The sequence below is a fragment of the Zosterops lateralis genome (assembly GCF_965231275.1).
Source record: "Zosterops lateralis genome assembly, chromosome: 15".
Taxonomy (NCBI): Eukaryota; Metazoa; Chordata; class Aves; order Passeriformes; family Zosteropidae; genus Zosterops; species Zosterops lateralis.
The window spans coordinates 15,654,279-15,672,921 of record NC_139775.1 but is presented as its reverse complement, the minus strand read 5'-3'; the positions used below and the strand labels follow the sequence as shown (position 1 = coordinate 15,672,921).

General features: G+C 57.4%; 1 protein-coding gene across 1 annotated transcript in view; it reads right to left on the bottom strand.

Annotated features, from left to right (window-relative positions):
- Window positions 1-446: 446 nt before the first annotated feature.
- LOC310915650 (ankyrin repeat and fibronectin type-III domain-containing protein 1-like) overlaps window positions 447-18,643 on the bottom strand; it is a gene marked incomplete at its 5' end in the record, with an annotated part of 162,026 nt that continues 143,829 nt past the window's right edge. Inside the window, 18 exons of the mRNA XM_083872708.1 lie at window positions 447-1,545; window positions 3,576-4,228; window positions 4,477-4,687; window positions 5,543-5,709; window positions 5,968-6,136; window positions 6,842-6,992; window positions 7,355-7,521; window positions 7,789-8,004; window positions 8,322-8,441; window positions 9,115-9,247; window positions 9,721-9,820; window positions 10,043-10,150; window positions 11,880-11,970; window positions 13,464-13,561; window positions 14,142-14,255; window positions 14,769-14,963; window positions 15,481-15,688; window positions 15,992-16,193. Of these exons, the coding sequence (XP_083728834.1) occupies window positions 1,258-1,545; window positions 3,576-4,228; window positions 4,477-4,687; window positions 5,543-5,709; window positions 5,968-6,136; window positions 6,842-6,992; window positions 7,355-7,521; window positions 7,789-8,004; window positions 8,322-8,441; window positions 9,115-9,247; window positions 9,721-9,820; window positions 10,043-10,150; window positions 11,880-11,970; window positions 13,464-13,561; window positions 14,142-14,255; window positions 14,769-14,963; window positions 15,481-15,688; window positions 15,992-16,193 (3,391 nt within the window). The 3' untranslated portion in view covers window positions 447-1,257. The remainder of the gene's footprint in view (window positions 1,546-3,575; window positions 4,229-4,476; window positions 4,688-5,542; window positions 5,710-5,967; window positions 6,137-6,841; window positions 6,993-7,354; window positions 7,522-7,788; window positions 8,005-8,321; window positions 8,442-9,114; window positions 9,248-9,720; window positions 9,821-10,042; window positions 10,151-11,879; window positions 11,971-13,463; window positions 13,562-14,141; window positions 14,256-14,768; window positions 14,964-15,480; window positions 15,689-15,991; window positions 16,194-18,643) is intronic.

Sequence of the window (18,643 nt, the reverse complement as noted above, 5' to 3'; positions counted from 1 at the left end):
TTCACCACCCCATGGAGGTGATGCCCTGCAGCTCTGGGGTTTCACCACCCCATGGAGGTGATGACCTGCAGGACCAGACCTAGACATCCAGCCCTACAGCTCTGGGGTTTCACCACCCCATGGAGGTGATGGCCTTGGCACACCCAAGCTCATCTTGCTGCCGTACAGAGCAATGAATCCCAGAAGAGCAATTTTTGACTTGCACTTTGCTCCCACACGTGTGAGTTGTGTGTTAATGTAACACTGCACAGTGCGGAAAGCATCCCGCTGAACTCTGGTGTGATCCCTCCTGGGAACCAGAGCTGGTTTGGGAGGTGGATGATGGGACCAAGGCACAAGAAGGACAAATGACATGCAGTCAGCAGCAGTCGTCTTTACTATGGACCACAGGAGATCAGAAAATAACCTTGTTAACAGGAGACCTAGTGGCTAAACAAAATGTCATGCTGTAGGACGGACTAGAGAAGCACAATCACCAGAACAAAACAGCACCCAGGGGGACAGGGAAGCCCAGGGGGTTGCAGGAGATGCCCTAAAGCAAATCTCTAGTGTGGTATTGACACATCTGTGATTGCAGGGGGCTGGTTGCATGGGTTCCTTTAGTCTTGGACACAAGTCAAAGGGTCTTCGCCTTTACCCATTTCCAGTGGCTCTGGCACAATCATTATTGACTTTTTTTTTTTTTTCAGAATAAAAATACTAATATAATTTTGTTTCAAGAACTGTGTGCAAGAATCATTTCTCCAGGTGCAGTGAAAGGAGGGCAGATAGGAAAACACCCTTCCCAGGGTTGTCCCTGTGGCTCTTGCCCTCTCCCCACTGACACCACAGCCCTCCCCAGCAATCCTCTGTGGCTTTGCCTTCAGTGAATCCCAAACAAGGTTTTTCAGAAAAAAAAAAAAAGAAAGGGAAAAAAAAAAAAAAAGTATTGCTGCTTCTTCTTGTACTATTTTTCCTCTCTCTTTCTCTCTCTCCCTCTTTCTCCTTAAAAACGTTTACTTTCAAAAATTCCATCCCTGCAGAGATCCCTCCTGAGCTCTCTGCACTCCACCCTCCTCTTCTCCAGTCAGAAAAACTGAGAGTCTCGACGTCTCTTTGGTTAAAAAAAAAAAATTAAAAAAAATTAAAATAAAAATAACCACAAACAAACAACACACAACCCAGCACGATCCCATTCCACCCCGCGGCCGCCTGATGAGAGGGTGTCTGTGGAAGAAGGAAGCATCGGAGGTGAGCTGTCTGCTCTTGTGTCTGCTCTCATACGGTGGTGGCTGGTCCGTACTGCAGCACCAGAGGGGATGTCTCCTTGATGCGGACGTAGAACTGGCCCTCGGGCTGGCTGCTGTGCAGGGCCAGGGGCAAGGAGTCGTCGGGGAGCCACCGCTCGCCCTCGCCGGCGGAGAACACCAGTCCAAAGTGCTCCAGCTGCTCCTCGCCGTAGCAGACGGCGGCCGAGCCGCCCAGCATGTCCCGAGAGAGGCTGTTCATCTCCAGCACCACCAGCTTCACCACCTCCCTGGCCGCCGTCTGGCTGGTGATGTGCAGCTGAGGAGAGAAAGAGGTGGGTGGTGAGGGGGAGGAATGAGGAGGAACAGGGGGCTGGAGGGATGGTGAGGGTGGCTGCCCCAATGGTGTCCAGGGACAGTGGTGTCCCCTGGACATTGTGCCCAAGGACAGTGGTGTCCCCTGGACACTGTGCCCAAGGACAGTGGTGTCCCCTGGACACCGTGCCCAAGGGGTGACCTGGCATGCCAAGGCCAAACCTCATGGGCTGCTCTCCTGCCTCCACACCTCCCTCCAAGCCCTTGCCACTCAACCCTTGCATGTGTCACCCACAGCTCTGCTGCAGCTCTCCCACCTTCTCATCACCTGCAGCTGGAGAGGGACGGTCCCTGTCCTGCTCCTGGTACCATGCAGGGATCTGTGTGAAGTGTCCCTTGTGAGCAGGGTCCAGCCCCTCAGACCAGCTGGACCACAACAGCACTGCCAAACCACAGCTGAAACCTCCTTGGAACGTGGCACTAAATCTCATCCCGTGTTGGGCTTCTCCCACCAACAGCTCTCCTTGCCCTCTGCTTCCTTAGGGACAGCCCTGCGAATCCCAAATCCTGTCGAGAAAATGAGGTCATCCCTTCTGCTAACTAACTCTGGGAGCTGCAGCTTGGCTTCAAACCCCCGAAGGCAGGACATCCATCCTCGCCCGGGCGAGGCAGCGTTTCCTTTGGCACATCTGTGGGGGCTCCTGGAGCGCCGGGAGCGCTGCCCCGGCAGGGTGGTCCCAGCCCCGGCCCCACGTGAGCCCTGCCAGCCCTAAAGAGCCGTGGCAGGGCTCAGCTGATTTACACCAGCCGAGGAGCCGTGCCTTTGAACTCGCCTTTCTGCGAGGAGAACATCGTAAAACGCTTTCAAGCAGGCGTGTCCAGAGCTTTGCGACTTCAAAAGCCACGCGGGCAGCCCGCCAAGAACCCGAGGGCTGAGCTTTGGTTCCACAGAAATCTATGGGCATTCCTCAAATGGAAAAATAATCCGGCGAGGCAGAGTTGTCTCTGCTAGGATGGCCTGGCTGGGTGCAGAGACACTGGCTATCAAACCTCCCCAGCAATAAAGCAATCAGCCTCTTGGCTCTGTTCTTCCTCTGCCGTTCCTTTAGGGTTGCTTTCAACACAAACCAGCCCGTGATTTAATGACTTTTCTGCTCCATCATCCTCAGTCCTGGGCACCAGGGATGTCTCGGGAGGGAAATTTCAACAGGGGAAGGATCTCTATGGCTGGGACCAAAGGAGGGCACAGAGGCAGAGGGGACCTGCCTCAGATGGGTGTCCTGGGGATGTTCCCTATGGGGGATCCCACCTGGAGCATGTGTGAGTGATCAGAGCTGGGGGGGGTCAGCTCTTGGCAGCAAAGCCCTGATGGAGAGGAGGAGTCAGGTCACACAGCTTCTCCAGCAGCCTGAAGGAGCATGGAAGGAGCTCTGCCTGCTGCCCCAGCTGGAACTGGAGTGAGTTCTGCCACTGGAGTTGCCACAGGCTGGAGGCAAAAGGCTCCTGCTCTCCTTTCCCTAATGGGGAAGGCTCTGGAGCAGAGACCACACACCTGGGAAGGGGAGGCTGTAGGAGGAGCACGGCCAGGGCAGGGGTGACGGCTGAATTTTGGCCTGGAAGGATGATGTGTTTGAACACCAGGACGTGGCAAGAACGTGACAAGGACCTGGCAATGTGTCCTTTGCTCTGCCTGCCCACACCGGGTGACACCAACCTGCTGTCACCTGTGAACCACAGATCAAGAGCTGAACCTCAGCCCCACCAACTTCTCCCAAAAACTCACTACGTATGGCCTGGCTCACTCCTCCAGCTGTAGCCATCACAGACAGCCTGTCCTACCAGGAGCCTCATCACTGCTGCAGAGACAGAGGGAGGCAGGGCAGGAGTGCTGCAGGTCTCCAGGGGACCTCACCCCTGGGACAGTGTGGGATGGGGAGGGCAGTGCCAGGTACGGGGCACAGGAGCCCCGCTGTCCCCATCCTGCCAGCCCTGTCCCTCCAGAGCCTCTCCGCCACCTCTTACAGGCTTGGGTACCTTGACACTGGTCTCTTTGGAGAGTCCCGTTTCATACTGAGGGCACACCCTCAAGGTGACAGAGCCCGGTTTCTTCCCTTGGTCAGCCAAGCCCCCGGGCTGCTCCAGCTGCTGCTGTGGCACGTTGTGAGTCCAGTCCTCCAAGCCCTGCCTGCCCCGGCCGCACTCAGGGCTGGGTGTGGAGCCAGTCCCCGTTCTGAGCTGTCCGCAGGGACCCCCGGTCCTGCTCTCCGCCGGGGAGCTGTCCACAGAGCCGGGGCAGGACTTTCTGGGCGCGGGGCAGTGGGGTTTGGGGAAGTCCAGGCTGCTGGTCCGGACACAATACGCCTGTCGCTTCTCAGTGATGCGCAGCAGCTCGATCTGCCGGCTGGGCAGGACAAAGTCACTGTCGTAGAGTTTGGACGGTGGCTGCGGCTCCTCGGGTGGATGCGATGCTGGCGGAGGGGCCTTGAGCTCGTGGCTCTGCAGGACGTCAGGGGCACTGTCCCGCAGGGTGCGGGCCGCCCGCCGCGTGCAGAACTCGGGCCCCGAGGAGGAGGAGGAGAACAGCAGGTCCAGCTCCTTGGGGCTCTGCGCGCGGCTGGAGTCGTAGTCGCTGTCGGTGGCCAAGAACACCTCCGAGGAGCCTTCCTCATCCGACAGCCCGTGAGAGTCTGCCAGGGGTGGGAGAACAGAGAGAGGGGCTCAGCCTGAGTGTGGACAGCTCCCACTGAGGTGGAGCCCAAGAGAGACTCTGAGCTTTACCCCCTTGTGGCACACCTGAGCTGGGCTCGCCATGGCACAGCAGAGTGGCTCCTGTCCTGCCCTGCCCAGCTCCAGCCTGTCAGCTCCAGGGTGCTGGACCCCTGACCCACTGACCACGAGCAGCCCCCGAGCCCACCAAGCACAGCCAGGTCCTTACCAGAGTTGAGCTTGCGGCTGGTCTCTGGTGAGGGCACTGGGGACGGAAGGTAGTCGAGGTGGGACGAGGAGGATTGAGTTTTCTCCTTGGCTGGCCCCCCGGCCTCGCTGAGGAAGCCGCTGAGAGGGACCCCACAGGAGGGCTGCTTGTAGCGGGCGTGCTGCAGGACGTCCATGATCCAGCGCATCTCCCGCCAGATCTCCTCCATTTGCTGCCAACAGAGGAAATGCAGGAGCCCTTGCACACAGCAAACGACAAAGTTCCACAGCAAAAACACGGGGTCTGTGCACACACCTCTCCCCAGAGCTTTGGGGGAATCCCTGAGCTGGGAAATGCAAAGGAAGTGCTCTCAAGACAGGAGGAGCATCCAGCTGCTGGTTCAGCAGGGGTGCTGGGGATAGGGGCACTGTGGGATGCTCTTTTGCGAGTCCATCTCAAAATGCACTTGCAGGGCCTTTTCTTAGCAAAGAGAGCATGTGGACTGCTGAAGGGTTTGGGTCTCTCCTTGGGATTTTTAATGTGATCATGGCATTAAGAAGTTGCTAGATAAATCAGTGTGAAGAGAAGGGTCCGGGGAGAGCTCAGAGCCCCTTCCAGCGCCTAACAGGGCTCCTGGAGAGATGAAGAGGGACTTGGGACAAGGGCTGGGAGGGATGGGACAAGGGCCTGGATAGACAGGGCAAGGGAATGGAGTGACAGGGCAAGGGGATGGAGTGACAGGACATAGGGAATGGCTTCCCACTGCCAGAGGGCAGGGCTGGATGGGATATTGGGAAGGAGTTGTTCCTTGAGAGGATGCTGAGGCTGTGGCTGCCCCTGGATCCCTGGAAGTGTCCAAGGCCAGGCTGGACATGGCTTGGAGCAACCTGGGATAGTGGAAGGTGGAAGTGGATGAGTTTTAATGTCTGTTCCAACCCAAACCATTCCATGAATCTATGAAAGACCAGCCTGGTGCTGCCCATCAGCCACATCAGAGAAATCTCCTGGGGCCACCAGGACCAGGGAACAGCCCTGGTGCAGATGCTGCAGGCCAGGGGCACTGTCAGGCCTGGCTCCCACCCCATACCTGGATGTAGTCCTGGACCTGCTGGTGCCTCTGCTTGGCAGTGGAGAGTTCGGCATCAGAGAAAGCCTCCCTGAGGCTCTGCTGGGACAGGAGGGACTCCAGCTCCAGCAGGGCAGACACCTGGCAGTACTGCGTGATGAACTCCCTGTCATAGGTGAAGAAGTGGACTGGGAGAGGAAATGAGAGGGAGGGATGAAAAAACATGAGGTCCCGTGCTGTGGATGCCCTACAGGCTCCTCCCTATCACCCAAGATGAGGAGACAACAGTGTCCATTAGTGCCCCTGGACAGCCCTCAGAACACCCCTCCATCCCTCCTCCCCAGGGCATGAGGGAACTCAGCCATCCCACTGCCCAGCCTGGCTCTCAGAGACCTCAGGGGACAGGGGAACCAGCAGGGTTGGGGTTTGGCCTTCCCCCTCCTCACCCAGCTCGAAGATCTGCAGAGGCAGTGTGAGGAAGCCAGAGCGAGGGGTGTAGGGGTTGTTCTGGCCCGGAGCAGTGCAGACATCGTCTGATGGAGGCAGCAGCAGCAGGAAGGAGACCTGATCCCCAAAGTCCAGCACCTCTTGGCTGTACAGACGGAAATCCTTGGCCTGCAAGGGGACAGTGTAGGTGACACACATCACCTGGTGGGGCCTCTGCCCAGCCCTGGGGCACAGAGCAGTCCTCAGGCCACCTGCAGCTCCAGCACACAACCAGAGGCTCCTTGCTTCTGGCAAAATCTACATCATCTTGTCACCTCTTTATTTTTTTCCTAAAAGTCTCAAAACTTCTGATCAAAGTCCCCATGGCAGGGAGTCAAAAATGTGCCACCAGCAATGGCTCAGGGAGGTCCCCTCCCAGCTGCCTGGGCAGAAGGACACGCCTGTCACTGGGGCTGGTGGGTTGTTTCCCAGCAGATACTTGGCGTGGTGGAAGGAGATTTCTCCCCACACATTCCGGCCCCAGGAGCTGCAGCTCCAGCCCAGCACTGGCCAGGGACCAGCCTGCTTTGGAGGGGGCAGAGTTGGGCTGGTCTCGTGCTGCCCAGGATCAAATCACTGGCAGCAGTAACAAACCCAGATTTGCTGTTGTCGCTTTGGGGGTACAGTGTGAGCAGGACAAACAGCTCCTGTGGACACTGTCCCTGGGCAGGCAGATCACCACTCACCTCCTGTCTGCACAGCACTAAAACCTGGCTGCTCCAGGCCCACAAGGAGGGCCAGACATGCAGTTCCCCACCTGCTGCAACCACCAGCACCACCGTGCTCACAGCCCCGTCCCCTCCCTCTGCCCCAGACTTTGGCTCCTGCCTCTACCTCTTGCAACGGGATGTTCACCAGGGTCATCAGTTCCTTGATGGCCACTTGGAGCTCCTGAAACAAGGGGTTCTGGGGCCTGTCAGCCTCTGGCTCTGTGGGAACAGGCTCCTCCACGCTGGCCATCTTCTGCAGCCACTCCCACTCCTCCCTGCACAAGGTCAGAGACAGACGGGTGAAGGAGGGAGCACTTTGGGTGGACGTGGAGACACAATTTCTCTGAGAGCTGTGTTTGCCTGGCTGTTCCTCTCCCAGACAGCGCAGCATCCCCAGCAAGGTCAGGGAGGTGGAAACAGAGAGGGAACTTGGTTTGCTCCAGGCTGAATCAGAATCACAGAATACTCTGAGCTGAGTGGGATCCACCCTGACACCACACAGGACACCCTAACAACCCCACCCTGTGCCTGAGAGTGCTGCAGGGCAGGGATAAGTGGGAATTTGACCCTGCTGCTGAAGCAGGAGGTGATGGATGCCGTTAGCCTGGATGGGACAGAGCAGCCCTGCAAACCCCACCTGGAGATGTTGGGGTTGGAGCGAATCTTGACATGGCACAGGATGTTGGGGAGCTGCTCTGGCACCAGCACTCGGATCTGATCCACGGCACTGCACAGCTTCAAGTAGCCCAGGTAGAGGCCTGGGGAGAGGGCGTGGCTGCTCCTCTGGTGATAAGCCAGCTTGTCCTGGGAACAAAGGCACTGCTGGACTCAGCAAGTCCTCGCAGAGGGGCTCGTGCCCATGGCACAGCACAGCTGGAGAAGGGAGCGGCACAGGAACACAGCCCAGTGCTGCCAGGGTGAACTTGGCACCACCTCAATGCCTCCCCTTGAAGCAAGAGGATTTTTGGAGGCTGGCTGGGCTCTGCTCCCCCTGTGCTGTGACCTCTCCAGGCCGAGGGGGAGCAGGTGTCTCCCAGGGGAGCCCAGGGCAGTCCCTGGCCCAGGACACACCTGGAGGGAGATGAGCAGGGTGTCCAGGGCAGTGGGCTCCTCCGGGGAGGACACGGACTTGCGGCTGGTCTGCAGTTTGCAGATGGGCACCCAGCGCACGCTCTCGAAGGTCTGGTTGGTCTTCACCTCCTTCAGGGTGACGATGAGGATGTTGCCCTGTTTGTCTTTGATGGGCTCAAAGAAGACCTGCCCCAGGTCCTGGATGCCCAGCAGCCCCTGTGTGACATGGTGGGAAGGCAGGAGAAAGCAGAAGGTCAGGGGACATCCTGGAGCCATGGTGGGTCTGGGCAGCTGGGATGTGCCTGCAGCTGCCTCTGCCCAGAAAAGCACCCTGATGGTCCCCAGCCCCTTTTCATCAGACTGCCACGACACCTGGCATCTCACTGTGCCACGGGCAGAGTCCCGGCAGGGACACACAGTCATGGCCAGCAGATCCTGGGTTTATCCCAACTGTGGTCCATGCTGCTCCCAAGGGAGATCAGACCCCACTGTCCCACTTAAAGTGTTTGTTCTCCACCCAGGCTGACCCTCACCTGCATCTGGGAGATGGCCAGCAGCATCTTGAAGCGTGTCTGCAGGATGCAGGAGCAGGAGGACTGGGACACAGTGACACACTGCCGCAGCCACAGGATCTCATCCCACATGCAGGACACCTGCACACACCAGGGAGTGTCACCCCTGCTGCAGCTGGGTCACACCAGGGGGCTTTGGGGAGATTGTTTGCCTCTCCGGGTTGGGTTAGGAATGCATGCAGCACCCTCAGCAGGAGTGAAAATAAATCCCTCTGCCACAGGCACTGAGATGCTCCAGAATCTGTACCCAGGGCAGCCCTGAGCCACGTCCACTCAGACATCCATCTCCATCTAGGACTGAAACCTTAACTTTGAATACAGGTTGGCCAAGAAAGCACTCTCCATCAGTAGATAAGGACAACACAAGAAATTATTTTGGCCTTGAGCTGCCCACATGCCTTTTCTCTAAGTGTGCTGACACTGGAGGAGCTGGCAGCAGCTCCCTGTGCATCCTACAGCAGAGGCAAAGGTGCCAAGGCAGGGTGATGAGGGGAAGCAGTTCAACAGCCACTGGCATCCCTGTGGAGAGGCACTGGTCTGTCATCTTTGGGCTTCTGGGGGTTGGGATGAAATGCCATTCCCTGGAAGTTTCCTGCTCTGTGCTGAACCCCAGCAAGCTGGAAGTCCATGAGCTGCCTGCCCTGCCAAGCCCCAGTGTCCAGGCTGGAGGGGCTGGGGTGTTGCCTGATGCCTGCCTGGGTCACCCTGGCACTCCTGGACCTCTCCCCAAGTTCAGAGTCCCTTGGCCACCTACCTTGGTGAGCCAGAGGAAATCCTGCATGAGCAGGCACGAATAGGTGTCGTCGATCTCCACCACGGGGATCTGGTCCTCATGGGTCACCAGGATGTTGTCATCTTTGTAGAAGATGGCTGTCAGGTAGAGGCCCCTGCATGGGGAGGAAGGCAGAGTTCAGTGGCAGCCCCAGCTCCCAAAGGGTCTCTTTCCTGAGGGAAGAGGAGATGCCCTGCCCCAGGTCTCCAATTCTCTCCAACAGCCCATGGCAGGAGAGGCTTGTGGCTGGTACAGGAGCAGGACCCCAACGTGTCCCAGCACACGGGACAGAGATGGGCCAGGCTGTGCAGGGAACACTCTGGGTCTGGACAAGGTGGGGTGCAGGTGATCCTCAGGTGGCGCAGGGATCTGGGCACCAGCACAGCTTGGAGACACCAAGAGAACCTTTGACCTCTGGGACTCATCTCCACTGACATCACCCTGTCACTCCCAGTGCAGACCCTGCCCTGAGTGCCCCCAGCCCTGAGTGCCCCCAGCCCCCAGAGTGCAGGCACAGGACTCAGGAGGGGAGCTCTGCAGCCCTGCTGGGCCAGGGGCTCTCACCAACCCCATGCCCCAGCCTCTCACCGCTTCAGTGTCTTGAGGAACTTGCTGCCAGGGTGGAAGAGGTGCTTGAGGCTCTTGGAGACTGAATGCTTCCTGCTCTGGGGCTGGTTCTTGCATGGCTCTGTGGGGCAGAGAGCAGAGGATGATACAGCAGGAGGTGAAGAGCTGATGCCAACCCTTGGGGAAGGCTCTGCTGAGGTCTCCACTGCCTGAGCTGTCTCCCTGCCCTGCTCATCCATGGCACAGACTGATTCCACCCCAGCCCTGTGGATCACACCACAGCCCTGCTGGGCTCAGCTGCCCCCTCACCCCCCTCCCCAGCTTCCCTGTGCTGTGGGCTCACCGTGGCAAATGCAGTGCTGGTGGACAGTCTTCACCTGGCCCAGCAGATGGTCCAGAGCTTCGGCCTGTCCCCTCCGCCGTGGGGCGCGGCCGTCGTACTCCCGCCAGTCTGTGGGGTCAGACCAGCATCACCCCCTTGCCTGGGGGAAAAGGGGTTCCTATCCCTCCTCCCACATCACCTGGGTGTCCCCCAGCACGGCAGCAGTTGTGGGTGCTGGGCCCCTCAGGGTGTGCTGGGAGATCCCTTGTTTTGTGTCACTCCTCCCAGGAACACCCAGCTCTGCACAGCGCCCTGTGACCAGCCCTGACCTCCCCACAGCAGGGCAGGGACACACGAGAGGGATGGAACAAGGTTCTGTCTGTTGCTGCTGCACTTTGCCGGCCTTAAAAAATAAAATTCTTTCCAGTCTCTTCCTCCAGGTCTTCCCCAGTTACTCCAGCTGAGCGCTGGGGCTGAGCTTACCTCGACAAACACATAAATAAACTCCCGCCAGCTCCATCCGCTGTGGGAGGGCAGCAGGGCCATGAGCAGGGCTGGGGACCTGCCGGCTCTTCTCCCTCAACTTTATATTAATTGCTTTAAACACCCCCTGTGTCCTGCCCGCTGCTGTTTTCCATGGAAAGTTCAGCTCTGTTAACTTTGGCTAGAACTTGCCGCTATTTTTAGGAGCTTTAAAAACACCCAGGGAGGTGCCTGACTATATTCTGCTGGGCCAGGGAGGGATCTCTACTGAAGGGAGAAATATTGCTGGCAATAAAAATAAATAAAGCCCACTTCTGTCTGATTCACTTCAGCCACACTCAGCTGATGCCACCTGGATCTTGGTCACGGGGAATGTGACCTGTGTGAGGTGGGAAATGGGCTTTAAAGTGGGTGCAAACATGACAGGGACGAGATAAAGCCTGGGTGGTGGACTGCTGTGCCCTTGCTATGTGCATTCCTAGACATGCAAATGGATTTTTGGTGATTTCAGTGCTCTGTGGATCTGCAGTCAGAGCTGTGGTGCTGCACCCATCACTGTTCACATCTACCTGTTGTTGGTGGCCTCACTGCTCCTGGAGCAGCAGCCCTGCTCCCTGTGTGGTGGTACAGGATGTGCTCCTGTGGCCTGATCCTTGGGACAAGCTCAGCCGCCCATGGGGCTGCTCCTTACCCAGCACCAACCCCATGGGACACCACACAGGCACCTGTTGTGGGACTGGTGACAAGTGGCAGAGGCTGTTTTGGAGCCCCCTCAGTCCTGAACTTTACCCTTTGGGCTGCTCCTTCCAGCTCAGTGCTCCTGGCCCTTCTCCGCCCAGCACCCCGGGGTGCCCTGTGTGACGTCCAGGGGCTGTGTCCTCACACTTTCCCATGGGGAGGAGAGTGCTGACAGCCCAGAGCTGGTCTCTGCTGGGGCTCATGACCCCAGCCCAGCTCTGTGCCAAGGAATGCAGGTCCTGGGTCTGGGCTGGATGGGAGAGACCATGTCATGGCACAGAGTGACAGGCCACTGCCACCCAGGACTGTTCTGAGCCCCAGCTCAGCCACCTCTGAGCTTCCTCCGTGGGATGAGCTGATCCAGGTGCTCTGAAATGGCTCAGCCTTTCCCAGGAGGCAAGGCTGATTCAAGACTGAAAAATCACTATTTGGCAAAGCCCCTGTAGGCTGGAGGCAGCATCCCAGAGCCCCAGGCACAGCCTCTCTGCCTGCCCTGAGACTCCAAATCCTGCCTGTGCCCTTGGCTTTGCTCTCTCACATCCCAGCAGTGAGAGGGACCCCTGGATGGCACAGGGAGCTGTCCTGTCCCCCCCAGCCCTGGGCTGGCTCCTGTGGGAGTGTTCCCAGGGATACTCACTGGAAGGGATGGCAAAGGGGGGCGTGGAGGCTTGGGGGGGCCCCCAGCCCTTCATGTTGTAGGCAGACACTCGGATGTGGTACGCCGTGCCCTGCAAGGAGAGCAGCACACTCAGCACGTCCCTGCCTCTCCCGCCTTGGCAGGTGAGGGTAGGAGGATTGCCCCCAGCCCACTGCTTCAGTGCACCATGAGGAGAACTCAACTGGGACCCCACAGCTCTTACCACTGGCAAGGAGGATTTCCCCAACCCACTGCTCCAGCGCACCATGAGGAGCACTCAACTGGGATCCCACAGCCCAAGTCACTGGCTCTTACCTCCCCTCCTGCACAAAGTCCTTGTTATGAGACACTAGGGAATCCCTGTGGCCCTGCTGGGTGGGTTTGGGGCACGCAGAGGAAGGAATGGACACTGCAAATGCCCCTCACCAGAGATGCTCCAGTCTGAAAGACTCAGCGCTGCTGTGGGTTGGGGTGTTGGTGATGCCCTAGGGCACGTAAGGATCCATCCCCTGGAGACAGGGAGCTGTCCCAGCACTGCCAAGGGCTTGTAGCACAGTGACAGTGATTAAAGCCTCTGATTAAAGCCCAGTCAAGCTGCCAGATGTTGCCAGGCCTCCAGGCACTCATGAAGGCGACAGGAGCCTGTGAAGCAGCTCTGGGAGTGTGATGGATGGGCTTGGAGCAGTCTGTTGCAGTGATGCTGCTCCAGGCTCTGCTGGAGCCCCTCCTGCCACACTGAGGGCACTCCCACCCTGACAGCACCCCTGGCTCAGCACTGCTGCTGTGCCTGAACCCTCCTCACCTCACCAGGGTGCTCTCTGCTTCCTGAATCGGTGCCCCCTGACTGCCCACCCCTGGTAAGGGTGACCCCATTCATCCCAGCACCTGTCCTTGTTCCCATCCTGAGCTCCATCCCACTGCACTGTCCCCAGTGCTGGCCCAGGCGTGGCTCTCGTGGTTCTCAGGGGGATAAAACAGCAGGGAGCCACTCTGCCACCAGCCATGACCTTGCTGAGCTCCCAGAGATGGAGATGGGGCTGGTCCCCCCTCTCAGTGACACCGAGGCTGGGGCGAGGGGTGGGACTGTGCAGGTGGCAGAGGAATGAGCCACTGATTTATTGCCCAGGAAGAGCCTGGGTGGAGACGGGAGTGGGATGGGGATGGAGGATAAATCAGGCGTTGGGTGAATGGGCCCATTCTGCCTGTCACTGCAGAGTCCCCAGGGAGGTTCCCCCCTCAGTGGCTGTGGCTCTGCAGGGACGGACAGATGCCTCTGCCCAGGCTGTGCCCATGGCAGGCAGCGTGGCACAATCCTATTGTTCCTGCTCAGAACGATCACGGAAACAAACAATCACTAAGGTTGGAAAAGACGCCTCAAATCACTGAATCCAACCACTGCCACTAAACCACGTCCCCAGGTGCCAAATACACATCTTTTGAACATTTCCAGGGATGACAACTCCACCACTGCCCTGCTCAGCCTGTGCCAGTGCCTGATCCCATCCCCACAATGGCCTGTGGGTTTTCCCAGCTGTGAGCTCTCCCTGTGGAGCCCTGCCTGCTCTGGGCACCCCCAGTACTCACCGACACCAGCCCCTGGATGGTGAAGTGCAGGTCCTTCAGCTTGTCGATCACAGCTTCTCCCAGCAGTGGTGAGAAGGTGGGGGAGCAGCTCCACTCCACTGCAAGGAGAGACCCCGAGGTGCCATGAGGCCCTGGGGACAGGGCACCAGGGCTGGGGCAGGGTGTCACAGACAGCAGCTGCAGGAGGACTGCAGACAGCACAGGAGAGGGAGGCACAAGAGTGAAAGCAGAGGAAAAGGCAATTCATAGTAGGGGGAAGGTTGTGGGGAGCTGCTGTTCTCACCAAGCCACATAAAATGGGGTCGGCACCTTTAATTGGTGGCTCAGAAGTGTGGGATAGAAGAAATTCTTCCAGAAGCCAAAAATATCTGGTTTAAGGGGGTGAGAGATGCAGGACAACAAAGTCTTCCCAGTGTGCAGGATGAGGGGGCAGCCAACAAGTGACACCACAAGTTTTGCCTTGGTGCAGGATGATGTTTGGTCCAGCTCAGAGGATTTAGGTAGTGGCCAGGCTGTCCAGCAGCCCTGATTTCTTCTGTGCTCCAGCATAAAAGTGGCCTGGCTGGGGCTTGGCAGCACTGCCCATGGCTCTGCTGGGGTGACATGGGGTGCAAGGCACCTGCTGTCCCTGTGTGACCCTGTGTGACCCTGTCCTGCTGCAGGGATCCTGCCCCTTACCTTTGTACTTGGTGACAACGGCTGAGTTGACGCTCAGGGGCTCCCAGAAGGTCACTTGCAATGAGGAGCTGCTGGCCACAGAGAGGTGGACACTGCTGGGGGCATCTGGCACTCCTGGGGACAGAGAGTGCAGGGACTGCTACAGTGAGGATGGTCACTCTGAACCTCCACGTGTCCCTCTCGGGCCTCTCCTGAGCCCCAGGGACATATTCCCTGATGGGACAGGTTCTCCTCTCCATGCAGGTACATATTCCCTGATGGAACACATTCCCTGATGGGAACACGCTCTCCCCTCCATGCAGGGACATATTTGTTGGACTCGATGATCTTGAAGGTCTCTTCCAAACTACACATTCTGTGATTCTGTGATTCTGTGATATTCCTTGATGGAACACGTTCTCCCTTCCATGCAGGGACATTCCCTGATGGAAATACATTCTCCCCTCCATGCAAGGACACATTCCCTGATGGAAACACATTCTCCCCTCCATGCACCCACACTGCAAGCCCTGCCCATGGGGTGCAGGAACCCCCTGATGGGTGTGCTGGTGCCACCCCCAGCCCCACACACTTTCCCCCAGAGCAGGGACAGCCCCCCAGGCCCCAGCCCTGCTGCAGGTCACTCACGGGCGTGCTCAAACCCTGCCTTCATGCGCTTGTAAAGCCGGAACCGCCACTCCCAGGCCTTGAGCTGCTTCTCCTTGTCGGAGCAGTCGGCGTTGGGCGCCTCGTTCACCACCTGCGCCATCAGCTCGTTGACGCGCTGCTCGGCCTCCCGCACCAGCGTGGAGAGGTGCAGGGAGCGGCTCTCCAGGCTCACGACTGGGGGAAGGTGGGCATGGCCATGGGGCCCAGGAGGAGAGGGAGGAGAAGATGGTTAGAGCAAGCTCTGCCTCTAATCCCCACTCCAAGATCCTGTCCTGCCCTTCATGTCCTGGTCCTGGGGTCTGTCTGAGTATTGCCATAATGCTAAGCCTTCTGATGATATTTACATACTTTCCTTTGGAGTCTCTCAAAACAATCTATATTGTTTTCATTCCTCTCGGTGATGGAGTTCTGGATTGACCACTGGGGTCAGAGAGGTGTTCCTCTCAATGACCAATTCTTGACCAAATCCCAAATACTATACAAACCCTAAATCATAATAAACTGTCTTTTTTTTTTCCTGCTTCTACCTGACTGGTGAGTTTTTTTCGTGTCCCTAACTGTGACATCTGAGTACACAGTTCCCCTGCTCTCTCCCAGAGCCCAGTCATCACCTCCCCACCTGCATCCAGTGCCTGTGGTGGCCCCACTGCACCACACTGGAGACACAGCACAGCTCCCTGTCCCAACTTACAGTGTGGGCTCTCCTTGGCCCCAGCCTGCAGCAGGGCCCTGGCGATGGGAGCGTTGTTGGTCATGATGGCGATGTCCAGGGGCAGCAGCCCCTCGCTGTTGGGGGTGTTGAGGTCCAGCTCCTCAGGGCTGTAGTGCTTCAGCATCTCCTGCACCCTGTCAAGGTCCTGCAGCTCCACGGCCTCAAAGAGGGCAGCATTGCTCTGGAACTGGGTGAAAGGAGAAATGCGGCTGGGCTGAGCATGAGGCACCCTCCTCCATCCCACCAAACACCCTGGACCCTCACTAGCTCCCCATGAACCCAACCAGGGAGAGGGTGCCCTCATCCCAAGGGCTCGGGAGCATCATCTCTTTGCAGACACAGCTAGATGAAGCCAAACAAACCAGCTCCAACTGAACTTGCTACAGCTTCACTGAACACACTCCTGTGCTCCTTCCCAGGCTCCAACACCACCCACACTGAGACCCTCAGCCCCCCTGGACCCTCTGTCCCCCATGTGGGGGGCACTGACCAGGTAGGACTTGCGGAGCTTCTCCTTCTCCCCCCGCCCCACCAGGCTGCCCTCGTCGAAGGAGGTGTAGTTGACACGGAATTTCCCGGACAGGTTTCGGTAGAGCCTCTTGGCCGCGTTTGGGGAGGAAGGGCCTGGAGGTTTCCTGGCCTGTGCCAGCTGCAGGTCCCGCATCTGCTGCGTCATCTTAGGGGAGGATGACCTGGGAAAGAGACAGGAGGGGGATGAGGCGTGGAGGGTGTGCCAGAAAGGTGGAGGCACATCTGTATTGACAGGGATGGGGAGAGGCAGAGCACTCCCAGTGTGAGCAGCTGTGAGGTGGTGCCAGTGCCAGCAATGCCCTCACCCATCTGTTTTCAGCTGAGATCTGCTCCTCCTCCCCACCACTGCTGGCCCTGCAGGGATGCCAAGGTGCTGGTATGATCCCTGCAGGTGAGACATCTCCATCCAGACACAAGCTGGGATGCCCAAAGCCACCACAGGCTGCTCAGCTCTACAGCTGGTCTGGATCCATCTGGCCAGGGCAATCTCTCCACACGCCCAGTCTCCACCATCCAGAGATGGGCTGCCCCACCCAGGCATGCCCAGTCCCCTCAGCAGTGAGGGCTGGCAGCCCCCAGGCTGTGCTGGGTGAGTGCTGCCCATCACCACTGCCGTGGGACAGCCTTGTGTCCCCTCTCCACTCCCACCCTTCTACAGGAGCCCCTGTCCTGCACTTACCACCATCACTCAGGCCTTTTGGTACGTGACTTTTCTCAGAGTTGTTATTCCAGCAAAGGCCACTCTCTGGGAGTGAGGTGGGAGCAGGGAACATTAAGGGCCATTTCTAAGGGCATCCAGACAATGCCAGATCCTGATGGGGACCAGTGACCCCAGACTTGTGCTCACCAAGAGTTCCAGGCTCCACAGCTGCTTCTTAACTTCTCTGTCCATTAACCTACAAAACCTTTTCTCCTCCCTGATTGTAGAATCACAGACTGGTTTGGGTTGGAAGGGACCTTGAAGACCATCTGGTTCCAATGCCCTGCCACTGGGACATGGTTTTGATTCTTATTTTCAAATATCTACAAGTCACAAGGAAAGCTGGTGTCTTTTGTGGGACTCTCCAGAGTGGGAGCTGTCCCTCTCCTGCAGCCACGGACCCTCCTGCCTCCATCAAAACCTCATCCCACCAGCCAAAATCCCCTGCTTTGGTGTGAACATGGCCTTGTTGCTGTGTGGGGCTTTTGCCCATGAGTCATCCCCTGTGGCATGGAGGGTTTCCACTGCGTCAAACATCTGATCCCCTCCTTGCTGGAGCTCTGGCACAGCTCCCAGAGAGGAGCATCATCTCTAAGGAGCATTTAGCATGGCTACACTTAACACGGGTTTTTTTCTCAGTTTTACCCCATCCCCCTGTGTATAAGATCAGATATACAGGGGCAAAGTCTTCCCCTCCTTGCTTTATTGGTTAGATATCAAGTGTGATAAAGGCATGACATTTGGCTAAAGGTTGTGCCAAAACACTCCAGAGAGGCTGAGCCTGCAGTAAGGATGTTTATAAAGCCATCATCCCAAGGCAGGATATTAATAACCCCTCGCTCTGTGCTCTTTGTTGTCCTCATTTTCAGACGAGGCACAGTGGGCTGCAGAAGGGCTCTAATGATTTTACCTTTTATTACTGTGATATTTAAGAGTGGAAAACGCTGTGGAGGTTGGGTCCTGGCAATCATTCATTTCACCAGCTTCAGCCTGTGGATTTAGAGGTTCCCAGTGTGGCCCAAGGCACGGTGTCAAGTTGCTGCCCTGGGTTCCTCCAGGAATGGACATTATTTGATCCAGGCTTCATGGGGCAGACACTGAGCACCAAACACAGCAACCAAAGGCCCATTTGCAAAAGCAGACAGGTCTTTTAAAGTGAGTGGACCCTTAAAATAAATGGGAAGCTGGACGGGAGCAAATGCAGATCCAATCACTGTGATTAATGCTACATTATCCCTTTATTTCATCTAAAATGGCAGGTTGTATACTCTTCTAGATAGTTTACAAATACAGATACATTTTCATTGGCACACAGCACAGAAAGAATGTAAATAGATAATGTTTCACTTGTTCCTTAAAGTGGCTAAAGGGTTCACACTAATACTACACCTATTAACACCTAAAACCCACTATCTCCATTAACACCTGAACATCTAATTTTAGCTGTGCCACAGACTTCACAGTTGGCCTTGGTGTGGGGCTCAGGATAGGTAGTTCAAACCTAATTCCAAAATATCTGCAGTGTTTTGTCACTTCAGGTGGCAAAATACCCCTGAGCAGCCACATGGGAGTGGGTGAGTTTTAAGCAGCAGAGTCCTGCAGGTTCTGGTGGGGAGGGAGGGGTCAGCAAGCAGGAGCCTGTCACCGTGGTGGAAGAGACCTGCACAATGCAGAGAAAGGCTGGAAAATCAGTCCTGCCATCTCTGGGACCTGCCTGGCTCTGAGCATGGAGCCCTGAGCCTGTGCACATGTCACCATGGACAGGGAGCAGCTCCTGGCACAGCCTCTCCTCATGCCCAGGGCTCACACGGAGCAAAGGGCAGGGACAGCATCCCACAGGGCACAGGGGTGGGACACTGCTCTGCTCTGCTCTGCTCTGCACAGAGATGGGGGAAAAGCCACCCCTGCCTG